At 59.3% G+C, this 13,486-nt stretch overlaps 3 protein-coding genes across 4 annotated transcripts; 2 read left to right on the plus strand and 1 right to left on the minus strand.

Moving 5' to 3' along the window:
- The first annotated feature begins 67 nt into the window (after positions 1–67).
- LOC106537659 (dynein regulatory complex subunit 4) lies at positions 68–4,543 on the plus strand. The gene is made up of 11 exons (XM_087728452.1): positions 68–116; positions 242–361; positions 448–645; positions 741–947; positions 1,064–1,118; positions 1,400–1,605; positions 2,186–2,353; positions 2,771–2,857; positions 3,217–3,426; positions 3,876–3,941; positions 4,243–4,543. The coding sequence occupies exons 1-11, from the start codon at positions 114–116 to the stop codon at positions 4,390–4,392; spliced, it is 1,470 nt and encodes a 489-aa protein (XP_087584578.1). The 5' UTR covers positions 68–113; the 3' UTR covers positions 4,393–4,543.
- Positions 4,544–4,583: 40 nt separating this feature from the next.
- LOC106537631 (cadherin-1) lies at positions 4,584–10,041 on the minus strand. The gene is made up of 9 exons (XM_087729316.1): positions 9,906–10,041; positions 7,867–8,084; positions 7,024–7,179; positions 6,757–6,901; positions 6,281–6,453; positions 5,798–5,881; positions 5,179–5,321; positions 4,963–5,101; positions 4,584–4,799 (listed from the first exon to the last, which is right to left on the minus strand). The coding sequence occupies exons 1-9, from the start codon at positions 10,039–10,041 to the stop codon at positions 4,710–4,712; spliced, it is 1,284 nt and encodes a 427-aa protein (XP_087585442.1). The 3' UTR covers positions 4,584–4,709.
- On the plus strand, positions 8,842–13,370 carry LOC148042845 (dynein regulatory complex subunit 4-like). 2 transcript variants are annotated; one of them, XM_087729280.1, is made up of 7 exons: positions 8,842–10,207; positions 10,489–10,694; positions 11,131–11,298; positions 11,716–11,802; positions 12,162–12,371; positions 12,824–12,889; positions 13,217–13,370. In XM_087729280.1, the coding sequence occupies exons 2-7, from the start codon at positions 10,515–10,517 to the stop codon at positions 13,364–13,366; spliced, it is 861 nt and encodes a 286-aa protein (XP_087585406.1). In that variant the 5' UTR covers positions 8,842–10,207; positions 10,489–10,514; the 3' UTR covers positions 13,367–13,370. The 2 variants fall into 2 exon arrangements, with proteins under 2 accessions (XP_087585406.1, XP_087585407.1); XM_087729281.1 differs by lacking the exon at positions 8,842–10,207 and having other exon boundaries at positions 10,259–10,694.
- The last annotated feature ends 116 nt before the right edge of the window (positions 13,371–13,486 follow it).

The following is a 13,486-nucleotide window of genomic DNA, read 5'->3' on the forward strand; positions in this document are numbered from 1 at the left end:
GCCCCGTTGCCAGGGCGGTCGTCAGGGGCGGCTGCGCGGCCCGCCCTTCTCGCGAGACTTGGGCGCCGGTTGCCTGGAGACGCGGCGGCCGAGCGTCCCTGTCCCGCGGCGTCATGGTGAGGGAGGCTCGGCCGGCGGGGCTCCTCGGGCGGGGAGTCCGGGGCTGCGCCGGGATGCCTCGGGCCGGGCGGGGGGCTGCGGCGCAGCGGGACCCACCGCGCCTCTCCTCGCCCCCCCGCAGGCGCCCAAGAAGAAGGCGGAGAAGAAGGGCGGCGGCGGCGGCGGCGGCAAGAAGGGCAAAGGCGGCAAAGGGCCGGCGGTGGTGGACGCGCTGCCCCCCGACGGCATGTCCAAGGAGCAGGTGCGGCGCCCTCCGGGGCGGGGGCGGGTGGGGGGGGGCTGCGGCTGGGGGGGCGGCTGGGCTGAGCCCTCGGGGGCCTCTTGCAGCTGGAGGAGCACATGGGCCGCATCCGGGAGGAGCTGGACCGCGAGCGCGAGGAGCGCAACTACTTCCAGCTGGAGCGCGACAAGATCCACACTTTCTGGGAAATCACCCGGCGGCAGCTGGACGAGAAGAAGGCCGAGCTGCGCAACAAGGACCGGGAGATGGAGGAGGCCGAGGAGCGGCACCAGGTGGAGATCAAGGTAGGCCGCCGCCCCGCCCTCCACACCTGCGCAGGGGGGGGCCTTGGGGGGGGCCTCCCGCCCTTCCCCTGAACGCTGCCCGCTGCTCATCCCAGGTGTACAAGCAAAAGGTGAAGCACCTGCTCTACGAGCACCAGAACAACCTGACGGAGCTGAAGGCCGAGGGCACCGTGGCCATGAAGCTGGCGCAGAAGGACCACCGGTCCCAGGAGACGGAGCTGCGCAAAGACATGCGCACCCTGAAGGTGGAGCTGAAGGAGCAGGAGCTGGCCAACGAGATGGTGGTGAAGAACCTCCGCCTGGTGAGTCCGCTGAGAGGGGCTGCCCTCCCTGGACCCCTCCAGCGCAAGCCAGCCTTGCCTCCGCCGCCGGCGTTTGGCAGACCTGTCGCTCAGCAGCAGCCTTGCTGTCTTAACAGAAACAGCAAGAAGACCTGACGCATCTTCGAAATGACTTTGAGAGACAAGTGAAAGGTCGGTCCGGGGACTGGGCACAGCTCGGTACAGTCACGCTTTCTCCCGGGTCTCCAAACTCGGATGAGGAGGGTCCATCATTGCATCAGTCTGCAAATGACTGGTGTTCCATAAAGTTCCAGCGAGAGCGTGGGGTGTGAGATTGTCCAGTGCCTCTGGGGGACCTTCAGGCCTAGGGAGCCCCTGCCCCGTTTCCTCTGGAGCCATCAGCTAAGGCTAGGGACTTAGGCAGGCCGGAGAGTGGAGCATTCAGCCCTGCCTGCTTGGTGCTGCTTCTGCAGAGATTGAGGCCAAGTACGAGAGGAAGATGCGGGTGCTGCGCGATGAGCTTGACCTGCGCAGAAAGACGGAAATCCACGAGATCGAGGAGAGGAAAAACGGTCAGATCAACACACTGATGAAGAACCATGAGAAGGCCTTCAGCGACATCAAGAACTACTACAACGACGTCACCCTCAACAACCTGGCACTGATCAACACCCTCAAGGTAAACCAAGAGCAGCTTCTCTGCCAGCAGCGACAGCTGCCGGACCCCCGTGTGGGCATGGCTTGGCTGGTCTGACTAGAGCAGTGTTTCCCAACCTTGTCAACTTGAAGATGTCCGGACTTCAACTCCCAGAATTCCCCAGCCAGCGAATGCTGGCTGGGGAATTCTGGGAGTTGAAGTCCAGACATCTTCAAGTTGACAAGGTTGGGAAACACTGGACTAGAGCATTCGGACCCCCCCCCCTGGTGGGCCAGGGCCCCTCCTGGAATTGGAAGCTCTGCGTTCCTTTATTGCACGGAGCTGTTTTACAGGTTTATTGTCTCTTGGGTATCAGTTGTGTGAAAGATAATAGTCCTTATTGGTTCGAGAAGGAAAAATAAAAATCCACAGGGGGTTTCCATGAGGAAATGGGCCAAAGAACAGACGAGAGCTTTGCCTTGTCCTGCCGTCCTGTCACGGCTGGGCCTTTTATATGTTCCCGTGTGATCTGAATGGAGCAGGAAGCATTGGAGGGGAAGTGGCGACTGCTGGCCTTGAAGGTCTGAGATGCTCCCCCCTCCTCCAATCCCCTGGAGCACAGGAGCAGATGGAGGAGATGAAGAAGAAAGAGGACCACCTGGAGAAGGAAATGGCGGAGGTGCTCTTGCAGAACAAGAGGTTGGCAGAGCCGCTGCAGCGAGCCCGGGATGAGGTCTCTGAGCTGCAGAGGAAGCTGGCTCACTACGAGAAAGACAAGGCCATCTTGGCAGTAAGCAGCAGGGCTCCTGGCTTGGCACGGGCATTCAGGCGGCTCGTAGGGCGCTGGGTGGGTGGCGGAGGTGACCCAGTACCAGCAACCAGAGCTACGGTGGCCCTCTCCCAAGGGGTGTGGAAGCGGGAGGGTGGGCACTTTCTCCTGCTCCTACCACTTTTCTGCTGACCGCCTGAAAGGAGCTTCTGGGCGATGAGCAGTTGACCAACCCCTTGAGGCCCTCAGAATTCGGTGGCATGGGGTCAGCAGAGATTGGCATTCACGGAATGAAAGTTGAGGGGTGTAAAAGAACCTTGGTGACCTCCTTGGCCTTCTTACCCTCCTTTGGTGTGTTCTGCCCCACAAGGGTCCTCTATTCCCACAACCCTCAAAGGTCTCGCAGCTCTTCTGAGCCCCCTCCCCTCCCCCCCCCAGAGTATTCGGGCCCGGCTGAAAGTCACCGAGAAAGACCTGAAGGATCTCCAGTGGGAGCACGAAGTGCTGCAGCAAAGATTCATCAAGGTGAGGGCTGAGCCCCAGTCTCTGCTTGGGGGCAGGAGGGAGGCAGCGAAGAGCCAGCAGGAACTCTTCCCCCACTGTGGGCTGGCACACTTGGCATGGACTGAAAACTGCTGGGAGGTGGGTCACCCGCTGCCTTACCTCCCCGCTCAGCCTTTAGATGCCGAGGAGGTTCTCCACGTGCCGAGCGGAATCTGCTCCCGAGCAATTCTTCCTTTGCTGCTCTTTCCCTGCCTGCCTTCCTTCTGTCCGGCTGCTGGGCCTCCTTAACAGTGGCCACACAGCCTGAAATCGCTTGATGCCCACCCACCCCCCTCCGGTTGACGTTAGAGGGAGGTGGCCTTGCTGACTTGTCCCCACAGGTTCAGGAGGAGCGGGATGACCTGTACCAGAAGTTCACCAAAGCCATTAATGAGGTACAGCAGAAAACGGGCTTCAAGAACCTGCTGCTGGAGCGGAAGCTGATCGGCCTCGCCAACCTTCTGGAGAAGAAGGAGGTGCAGCTGAACGAGGTCTTGGCGGCCTCCAATCTCGATCCCAGCGCTCTCAGGGTGGTCACCCACAAGCTGGAGGTACGGCCCCCGTCCCCCTTGCCCCTCCCCTGCCGGCCAAGGTCTGCTCTGGCCAGAGGGTGGAAATCGGTACCTCGGCAGCCTGACCTGCTTGGTGAACAATAACGGGAGGGAGGTGCATCCCGGCAGCCCCCCCCCTGAGACCCGCCCCTCCTTCCAGCAGCTGCTCTTGCTGTCAAGCGCTCTGCCTTCTTGTGCTCAGCCGCTGCTCATACCGCAGGGGGCATCCAGCCCATCGGAATTGCTCTGCTTGCCGGGTTTTCAGCCCGTTTCCTGGGGACCAGTCAGCCTTACTGTGACTTGCAAAGCAGAGGGGGCAAGATGGGGGAAGAGCCCAGGAAGGAAGGTCAGGGACCCTCCCTGGTCAGCCGTACCCCCCTCCCCCCGGCGGCTTTGGAGCCTTTGCTGCCTTGAAGGGGGCTTTAACAGGCCGTGTTTTTCCTTCGCAGGATGTGCTGGACTCCAAAAACAACGCTATCAAAGACCTGCAGTACGAACTGGCCAGGGTCTGCAAGGTAAGAGCCGGGAGTGGAAGGGGCCCCGCTGGGGGCCCTGGGTGAGGCCTTGCTCCAGCGTCAGAGCCGTGGGGCCTCCAGAGACCCTCTGCTGGGGAAGCCGCTTCTGCTTGTAGCCTCATGGAGCCCTGCGGTATTTGGAGTGCCTCTGCAGCCCCCTCTCGACCTGTTGGACTGCAGCCTCCCCAGTTCTTTCCCTCCTGGGGAGGAGAGTGGCCCGTGCTTGCAGAGGGGCGGGGGATTCCCTCTCAGTCCCCAGCTCCCCCTTCGGCATCACAGCCCCCCACCTCTCCCCTCGCAGGCACACAACGATTTGCTGCAAACCTATGAGGCGAAGCTGGTCTCCTTTGGGATCCCCTTGGACAACCTGGGCTTCAAACCCCTGGAGACCTCCCTGCTTGGACACACCCTCGGCCAGGGCCCTGCAGGATTCGTCTCGACGCCCACATAGCAGAGCTGGGAAATCCTCCTCCGAAGACGAGCCCAGCCAAGGCTCCTGGGGCTCCTGGGGGCCAGTGGGGGGAGCGGCCCACCCAAAACAGAGACTGGGCTCTCCTGCAGGCCTTTTGTATTAAAGCCTTAAGGGGCCTTTTTGTAAATGGCTGGTGTGCAGCAGGCTTTGATTTACCCTCACAACAGCCCTTCAAGGTAGATCCTTTATTAGTCTTGGCTTTCCTCAGAGGACAGCCTGAGCCGGCCTCAAAGCTGGCTTTGGGGGCGGTCCCGGATCCCAGAACAGCCCTCCGGAGGGAAGCCGCGCCTCTCGCACTAGTTCCCCCGGTAGGTCACGTAGGAATAGGGGCTGAGCAGCAGCGGGATGTGCACCTTTTCTTCGGCCCCCGTGAGGGTGAAGACCACCTGCAACAAGCAAAGGGGGAGAGTTGCGGGGTCTCTTGGGCCTGGCAAGGGCACCTTCCAGGCTGCAGAGGCCCAGGGCCCACAGCCTGTGGCCAGGCGGGGCCCCCAGGACAACAGGAGGACCCAACTCACTGGCTCTCGTGCAGCTGAAACGGAAACTTACTTCCACGTAAGGGTAGAAGCTGGTGAGGCCCTGTTGCTGCCAGTACTCTCCGGTGGCAAAGCGCAGCTTGTAGGTGCCACTTTCCAGTGGCAGGGAGGCCAACTGGCTCCTGTCCATGCGCCCGTCCGTGCTGGTTGCGCTGCAATCAGAAGAGAGCGGGTGAGGCTGGGGGCTCCCAGCTGGCCAAGGGAGGCAGCGGCTGCCCCATCTCCATACCTGGTCATTAGTTCCATCCAGGCCTGGTTGGGGGCTGGGAGCCGAGAGAGGTGGACGGCCAGGCCGGTGGCAGGAAGGCCAGTGAGCACGTTCAGCGCATGGACGCTCAGGGATGTGTGGTGGCCCTCGCTGGGACTGGCAACCTGGATCCAAACAGAGAGCCCCGTGTGAGCCCAACCCTCCCGACAGAACTTCTTCCCGCCCCTCGCAGCCCCCTTCCAACCACAGGAGGAGGGCGGGTTCCCTGGGGTCCTGCGAGGGGGAAGACCCTGCTGTGCCCAGAGGGCGGGGCTTCTGCAGGCCTGCCCAGTTTCCTGGGTGATGCCCCCCCCCTTTCTGCTGGCCACATTGCCGGGGTGGGGCTGCCGGATTTACCTGGGGCCGCCCTCCCTCCTCTGGCAGCCCGTCCATTTCTGCCTTTCTCAATCCAGCCCCTTCCTGCAGAGGCCTGGCGGGGAGCCAGCCGTGACTCAGCAGGAAGTATTAACCCTGCCAGGCCCCGTGAGGAGCTCCTGAGGGGGATGAGCTCTTGGTGGCAGAGCTTCTAGCCTTCTGGGGGCAAAGCGCAGAGCCAGGGAAGGAGGAGGACACAGCTGGCGCTCAGGGTCTCAAGGGTTACCTGGATCACTGCGGTTGCAGTGGTGGAAAGGCCCTGGCCCATCATATCCGCAGCTTGCACAATCAGGGTGTACTTGGGGGCTTTCTGGAAAGAGAGCATTTCATTGGGGTGGGAGGAAGAAAGCCCCCCCCCAGGCTACCAAGCGCCTTCTGCTCAGGCCGGAGGTCTTCAGGATGGCAGAAAGGATGCCATGGGTCCGGCAGTAGGCAAGGGCGGCTTAAAGTCGACCCTTATTGCTAGGGGAGTCCAGGCCTCCCGCCTAGACAGAGCTATGACTCAGACAGGCGAGCGGAGGGCGAGGGGGCACGATCCCTCTTTCCCAGCCATTGACCGGCTCTGGCCGGGGGCCCCCGCGGAAGGATTCAGAGTGGCAGCGGAGAAGCCCTGCGATTGCATTTGGCTGCTGGCGGGGTGGAGTGACCGTCCCAGGATTCGCGTGTCTTTGGTGGGTTGTCCCCCAGTCAGCCCCAGCCGCTCCCTCACTTCTCGGTCAAGACCTGACACAACCACACTGATCATGCCGGTTCCATTATTGATGGTAAACATCCGTCTCTCCGGTTCCGGTTCCTGGCTGAGGATGGAGTAAGTGACGACCCCATTATAGGAGTCTACGGCATCGTCTGCATCCGTGGCCGTCACTGTCATCACCGACGTTCCTAGGGACACCCAGAGGGGAGGAGGGGCTGCTGAAGGGCTCCCTTCAAACAACAGCAGCCCAGCCCCCCTGGCCTGTCAGCCGAAAAACCCTCTGGCTTCCGGGCAACTACAAGCCCCTCCGGCTGTGGCAGGGACTGAGCCCCCAACCCCTCAGGGACACGTGTGAGCGGGCAATGGCCGGACGATCCAGATGGCTTTGACCAGGACTGTCCTTCCTTGTCCAAAAGGGATTGCGCCTGGGCCCCAGAGGGCAGCCACGCAACAGGGCCCAGGTTTTCGTGTCCTCTGCCGGACTCCCCTACCTGACTTCGCTCCCTCTTCCACGGACCCTCGGAAGACGCTCTGCATGAAGACGGGACGGTTGTCATTCTGGTCACTAATGTTGATGATCATCTCCATGGGGTCCTCTGCCGTCTGGCCATTGGCCAACACCGCATGGCAAAAGAGCTGCCGGGAAGGCGGAGAAAGGCCGTTATTCCCCAGGGGGGGAGGAGAGAAGGCCCAGATGAATCCAGGCAGCATGTTCCATGTAGCTCAACCCTTCTTGGCCCCCAGCACTGCTGGCTCACCTGGTAGCGGGGAATCTTCTCCCTGTCCAGCGGGCGAGTCACCATCAGCCAGCCTGTCTCCCTCTCGATGATGAAGGTGCCGACTGGAGGGATGTCAGCCCCCTGCCCAGTGATGCTGTAGTAGACGGTCTCCTCTCTCTCTTTGCTGGACTTGATCTGATTGGGGAGATGGGGTGGGGAAGGTCAGGGATGGTGTGGGCCTGCAGCCCTTTCCACCCTCCAGGGCAGGGGCCAGGGGCGGCCTGTGGCAGAGTAGACTGCGGCAACTGCGTTGCCTGGCCCAGGGGAGAAATGGAGGCCCCAAGCTGGGCTGGAGTGAGTCCCATCCAAGGGGCTCAGTCCAAATGTCCACTCAGCGCCAGCACAAGCAGCAACGCTTGGGGTCCTGCATTTGTGGGTCATTTGCAACCCTGGAGGAGCGTGACCCGTCAAAACCGCGCTCGACTAAACTGCGCCCGATTAAACCGCGTCGCTGACATCATCAACAGGGCGACAAGAGCCAGCACGGAGAAAGAAGGGCGCTTTAAATAGCGCTTTGAAAGCAAGCCGATTCAACTTAAGGCAAGGGTTAGGTTTAGGCTTAGCTTTAGGGTTAGGTTTAGGGTTAGGTTAAAGGTTAGGTTTAGGGCTAGGTTTAGGATTAGGTTTAGGGGGGTTAGGTTTAGGTTTAGGGGTTAATTTTAGGTTTAGGGTTTACAGCGTGCTTCTGGCTCTGGGCTGTTGTCGCCCTGTTGATGACGTCAGCGACGCAGTTTAGTCGGGCGCGGTTTTGTGGTGGAAGCCTGGAGGAGAAACTAACTAACTTTAAAACGTGCAAGAGAATCCCAGTAGCAAAGTCCTTACCTCCACCAGCTTCTTGGGCCAAGGGCCCCTCTCATTCTCCGAGCAATGAATCGGCGGGATGACCCAGTCTCTCTTTTGCCGCCTCAGGCCAGACGAAGACCGTGGGAAGTACAGCTCCTCCGCCTGAGCAGATGTAGGACTCTCCTGTGAGTAAAGACGGGAGTAAAGGGAGGGAGGGAGGAGCTGGCAATTTAGACTCCCTCTTGAGTAGTGAGGGGCTTAAGGGGCAGCAGAGGAGGAGGCTGCCCCATTGGTTCCTTGCCCCCCAGAAATGCCTGTGTCCAAGCAGAGAGACCTTGTCCCAAGGCTTCAGGTCCTGTGTCTATAGCTAAAGTGGGGAGGAGCCTAATCTCCCCCTTTGCCAACCTCCCCTCTTCTGTCTCCACAGCCTTTGGGGCTGGTTTCCCTTCTTTGCAGCAGCAGTGAGAACGAGAGAAAAGTGGAAGGAACGGGTTGCCCCCTCCCCCTTTGCGTGGGCGGTTGGGGGGAATTGACCTTTTTGTAGCCAGGATCCCATTTGACTGGTGGGCAACCTTTTGGGTTTAGGATTGCATCCCTGTTTCTCTCCGTAAACTCCAACACACCGCCTGCTTCCACATCGGAGAGAAGCTGTGACAGAGCTTTGGGTAAGAGTGTCCCCTGAAGCACCTGACAAAATGCATCGGGGAATTCAGGCTATTTTGCCCCAGAAAACTGCCTGATTAACTTAAGCCTATTTATATAGTGGCACAATAATGAAAATTAGCTGCCATCTTTATCACCCACTAAAAGCTTTTGGGAATGCAGGATGGTCCACTTGTGAGCTGGATCCAGAATATCAGTGTCCCTTCTCTGGTCTTCCCAAGGATGCTGGCGATCGCTCACCCGCTCCGGTCTATAAAACCGAGTTAATGCAGAGGAAAATTCGTGGATTTAGCTGAGGAGAAGTCCGAGGCAGCCATTTCCAAGCACCAGCCCTGCAGGGAATTCTGGCCTAAAACCAAGGTCGTCTTTGAGAAGGTGATAATCCATAACTGGCTTGGTTAGGCTGACTCTAATTGGACGCCTGTGTAGAATCGGTGGTTGTCGTCTTCCTCATTTTCCCCGGTTTTGCCTTTCCCACCGTAGAACTTCTTATGCTGAGAGGTTTGGTTCTCTCAGGGGGAACCTGTGTGCATGCGTGTGATTGCGGAGGTAACCTTTGTGATTCAGCCTTATTGACTTTTATTATTATAATTATTATTTAATTTATAGGCCGCCCAATCCCGGAGGCTTCCTGGACTTTGAGGAAGAAAATGGCTTCTGTCCTTCTTTCCCGGTGGAAGGGCCATGGACACTCCAAGAAAGAGGGATCAGGAGGTTTCTCCTTGCAGAAAGAGGTCTCCCCGCTGAAAACTATCCCCCCCCCCAAATGCATAGATAAAACATCTCAGCAGGGACACAAGATCCGTGGAGGGTTTCCCACAGCTGCATCCCCCCCCTCCTTCCCTCTTGGTTTTATTGTAACTCTAGGTAGGCGAGAGACCCCTCCTCTTCATACCTGAGACCCTGAGACTCTCTCAACCCTGGTCTGTCTGTCTACTGGTCAGGTCCCTAGTGGTTTTTTCCATGAGGCTGTGTGTTTGCAGTGCATGAAAAATATCTCCTGTCCTGTTTAAAGTTTAAAGTTTGCTGCCCCTGTGTCACCCTTAGGATACTCTGTGTTTGTTTTAAATGGGAGAAAAACATCAGGATGAAGCTGGCTGGTCTGTGTGCATGTTTTCAGCCCACACCTGGCCCTGCAGCTCATTGTGCACCGTGATCCTGGGGGTCTTCGGTGAGAAAGGCTGAAGAATTTGCTTGGCAAGCAAAGCAGCTTAGCCCCCTCTCCTCAATGTTTTGCTGTTACATTGAAGGTTGCCCTGTGGAGTCCAGGCCCTCTGACTGGTGGAGGTCCAAGATCCCCAAAGGGATGGTCAGTCTGGGAGCAGAACCCATTTCCTGCACCAGACATTCTCCAGGACCGACACTGCCCCTCTCGCCCCTCCTTGCCGGGATCCCACCCACGACCACAAGCCTACCTGAAGGAGGAAGGTGAGGCAAAGCAGCAGCAGGATCCCCAGGCAGCCCATCGTCCTCTTCCTCTGCTCTCCGTGGGGCCAACTGGCCAGCAGGTGGGTACAATCTCAGGGCAGAAGTTTCTGTTTGTGTTAGCATTTTATCAGAGGCAGATAAGGCGGGGCCAAGTGCCAGCAAGCCAGCCTTGCCTCCGCAGCCGCCGGCGTTTGCCGGACCTGTCACTCAGCAGCAGCCTTGCTGTCTTAACAGAAACAGCAAGAAGACCTGACGCATCTTCGAAATGACTTTGAGAGACAAGTGAAAGGTCGGTCCGGGGACTGGGCACAGCTCGGTACAGTCACGCTTTCTCCTGGGTCTCCACAGTCAGATGAGGAGGGTCCATCATCGCATCAGTCTGCAAATGACTGGCGTTCCATAAAGTTCCAGGGAGAGCGTGGGGTGTGAGATTGTCCAGTGCCTCTGGGGGACCTTCAGGCCTAGGGAGCACCTGCCCCGTTTCCTCGGGAGCCATCAGCTAAGGCTAGGGACTTAGGCAGGCCGGAGAGTGGAGCATTCAGCCCAGCCTGCTTGGTGCTGCTTCTGCAGAGATTGAGGCCAAGTACGAGAGGAAGATGCGGGTGCTGCGCGATGAGCTTGACCTGCGCAGAAAGACGGAAATCCACGAGATCGAGGAGAGGAAAAACGGTCAGATCAACACGCTGATGAAGAACCACGAGAAGGCCTTCAGCGACATCAAGAACTACTACAACGACGTCACCCTCAACAACCTGGCACTGATCAACACCCTCAAGGTAAACCAAGAGCAGCTTCTCTGCCAGCAGCGACAGCAGCCGGACCCCCATGTGGGCATGGCTTGGCTGGTCTGACTAGAGCATTCGGACCCCCCCCCCCGGTGGGCCAGGGCCCCTCCTGGAATTGGAAGCTCTGCATTCCTTTATTGCACGGAGCTGTTTTACAGGTTTATTGTCTCTTGGGTATCAGTTGTGTGAAAGATAATAGTCCTTATTGGTTCGAGAAGGAAAAATAAAAATCCGCAGGGGGGTTCCATGAGGAAATGGGCCAAAGAACAGACGAGAGCTTTGCCTTGTTCTGTCGTCCTGTCACGGCTGGGCCTTTTCTATGTTCCCGTGTGATCTGAATGGAGCAGGAAGCATTGGAGGGGAAGTGGCGACTGCTGGCCTTGAAGGTCTGAGATGCCCCCCCCTCCTCCAATCCCCTGGAGCACAGGAGCAGATGGAGGAGATGAAGAAGAAAGAGGACCACCTGGAGAAGGAAATGGCGGAGGTGCTCTTGCAGAACAAGAGGTTGGCAGAGCCGCTGCAGCGAGCCCGGGATGAGGTCTCTGAGCTGCAGAGGAAGCTGGCTCACTACGAGAAAGACAAGGCCATCTTGGCAGTAAGCGGCAGGGCTCCTGGCTTGGCACGGGCATTCAGGCGGCTCGTAGGGCGCTGGGTGGGTGGCGGAGGTGACCCAGTACCAGCAACCAGAGCTACGGTGGCCCTCTCCCAAGGGGTGTGGAAGGGGGAGGGTGGGCGCTTTCTCCTGCTCCTACCACTTTTCTGCTGACCGCCTGAAAGGAGCTTCTGGGCGATGAGCAGTTGACCAACCCCTTGAGGCCCTCAGAGTTCGGTGGCATGGGGTCAGCAGAGATTGGCATTCACGGAATGAAAGTTGAGGGGTGTAAAAGAACCTTGGCGACCTCCTTGGCCTTCTTACCCTCCTTTGGTGTGTTCTGCCCCACAAGGGTCCTCCATTCCCACAACCCTCAAAGGTCTCGCAGCTCTTCTGAGCCCCCTCCCCTCCCCCCCCCAGAGTATTCGGGCCCGGCTGAAAGTCACCGAGAAAGACCTGAAGGATCTCCAGTGGGAGCACGAAGTGCTGCAGCAAAGATTCATCAAGGTGAGGGCTGAGGGCCAGTCTCTGCTTGGGGGCAGGAGGGAGGCAGCGAAGAGCCAGCAGGAACTCTTCCCCCACTGTGGGCTGGCACACTTGGCATGGACTGAAAACTGCTGGGAGGTGGGTCACCCGCTGCCTTACCTCCCCACTCAGCCTTTAGATGCCGAGGAGGTTCTCCACGTGCCGAGCGGAATCTGCTCCCGAGCAATTCTTCCTTTGCTGCTGTTTCCCTGCCTGCCTTCCTTCTGTCCGGCTGCAGGGCCTCCTTAACAGTGGCCACACAGCCTGAAATCGCTTGATGCCCACCCACCCCCCTCCGGTTGACGTTAGAGGGAGGTGGCCTTGCTGACTTGTCCCCACAGGTTCAGGAGGAGCGGGATGACCTGTACCAGAAGTTCACCAAAGCCATTAATGAGGTGCAGCAGAAAACGGGCTTTAAGAACCTGCTGCTGGAGCGGAAGCTGATTGGCCTCGCCAACCTTCTGGAGAAGAAGGAGGTGCAGCTGAACGAGGTCTTGGCGGCCTCCAATCTCGATCCCAGCGCTCTCAGGGTGGTCACCCACAAGCTGGAGGTACGGCCCCCGTCCCCCTTGTCCCTCGCCTGCCGGCCAAGGTCTGGTCTGGCCAGAGGGTGGAAATCGGTACCTCGGCAGCCTGACCTGCTTGGTGAACAATAACGGGAGGGAGGTGCATCCCGGCAGGCCCCTCCCTGAGACCCGCCCCTCCTTCCAGCGGCTGCTCTTGCTGTCAAGCGCTCTGCCTTCTTGTGCTCAGCCGCTGCTCATACCGCATGCGGCACCCAGCCCATCGGAATTGCTCTGCTTGCCGGGTTTTCAGCCCGTTTCCTGGGGACCAGTCAGCCTTACTGTGACTTGCAAAGCAGAGGGGGCAAGATGGGGGAAGAGCCCAGGAAGGAAGGTCAGGGACCCTCCCTGGTCAGCCGTACCCCCCTCCCCCCCCGGCGGCTTTGGAGCCTTTGCTGCCTTGAAGGGGGCTTTTAACAGGCCGTGTTTTTCCTTCGCAGGATGTGCTGGACTCCAAAAACAACGCTATCAAAGACCTGCAGTACGAACTGGCCAGGGTCTGCAAGGTAAGAGCCGGGAGTGGAAGGGGCCCCGCTGGGGGCCCTGGGTGAGGCCTTGCTCCAGCGTCAGAGCCGTGGGGCCTCCAGAGACCCTTTGCTGGGGAAGCCGCTTCTGCTTGTAGCCTCATGGAGCCCTGCGGTATTTGGAGTGCCTCTGCAGCCCCCTCCAAACCTGTTGGACTGCAGCCTCACCCCAGGCCTGCAGTTGTCCTAGGCAGCAGGGAGAGAGAGCTGCAAAGGGGAGACCGGCACCCTCCCTCGGGGGGGGGGGGATTCCCTCTCAGTCCCCAGCTCCCCCTTCGGCATCACAGCCCCCCACCTCTCCCCTCGCAGGCACACAACGATTTGCTGCAAACCTATGAGGCGAAGCTGGTCTCCTTTGGGATCCCCTTGGACAACCTGGGCTTCAAACCCCTGGAGACCTCCCTGCTTGGACACACCCTCGGCCAGGGCCCTGCAGGATTCGTCTCGACGCCCACATAGCACAGCTGGGAAATCCTCCTCCGAAGACGAGCCCAGCCAAGGCTCCTGGGGCTCCTGGGGGCCAGTGGGGGGAGCGGCCCACCCAAAACAGAGACTGGGCTCTCCTGCAGGCCTTTTGTA

The sequence above is a fragment of the Thamnophis sirtalis genome, unplaced genomic scaffold (genome assembly GCF_051295495.1).
Source record: "Thamnophis sirtalis isolate CommonGarterSnake01/CBP01778 unplaced genomic scaffold, rThaSir2_p1.2 scaffold_14, whole genome shotgun sequence".
Lineage (NCBI taxonomy): Eukaryota > Metazoa > Chordata > Lepidosauria > Squamata > Natricidae > Thamnophis > Thamnophis sirtalis.

Bases quoted from the DNA above. Each gene is read 5' to 3' on its own strand.
- LOC106537659 (XM_087728452.1), top strand. The intron at 362-447 runs GTGCGGCGCCCT...GGCCTCTTGCAG, and splicing joins ACGGCATGTCCAAGGAGCAG to CTGGAGGAGCACATGGGCCG. The intron at 1,119-1,399 runs GTCGGTCCGGGG...CTGCTTCTGCAG, and splicing joins CTTTGAGAGACAAGTGAAAG to AGATTGAGGCCAAGTACGAG.
- LOC106537631 (XM_087729316.1), bottom strand. From the start codon at position 10,041: ATGCTAACACAAACAGAAACTTCTGCCCTGAGATTGTACCCACCTGCT. The intron at 6,454-6,756 runs GTAGGGGAGTCC...GGGTGTCCCTAG, and splicing joins GGAAGAGGGAGCGAAGTCAG to GAACGTCGGTGATGACAGTG. The intron at 5,322-5,797 runs GTAACCCTTGAG...GTTTGGATCCAG, and splicing joins CTGCAACCGCAGTGATCCAG to GTTGCCAGTCCCAGCGAGGG.
- LOC148042845 (XM_087729280.1), top strand. From the start codon at position 10,515: ATGCGGGTGCTGCGCGATGAGCTTGACCTGCGCAGAAAGACGGAAATC. The intron at 12,372-12,823 runs GTACGGCCCCCG...TTTCCTTCGCAG, and splicing joins TGGTCACCCACAAGCTGGAG to GATGTGCTGGACTCCAAAAA. The intron at 12,890-13,216 runs GTAAGAGCCGGG...CTCCCCTCGCAG, and splicing joins AACTGGCCAGGGTCTGCAAG to GCACACAACGATTTGCTGCA.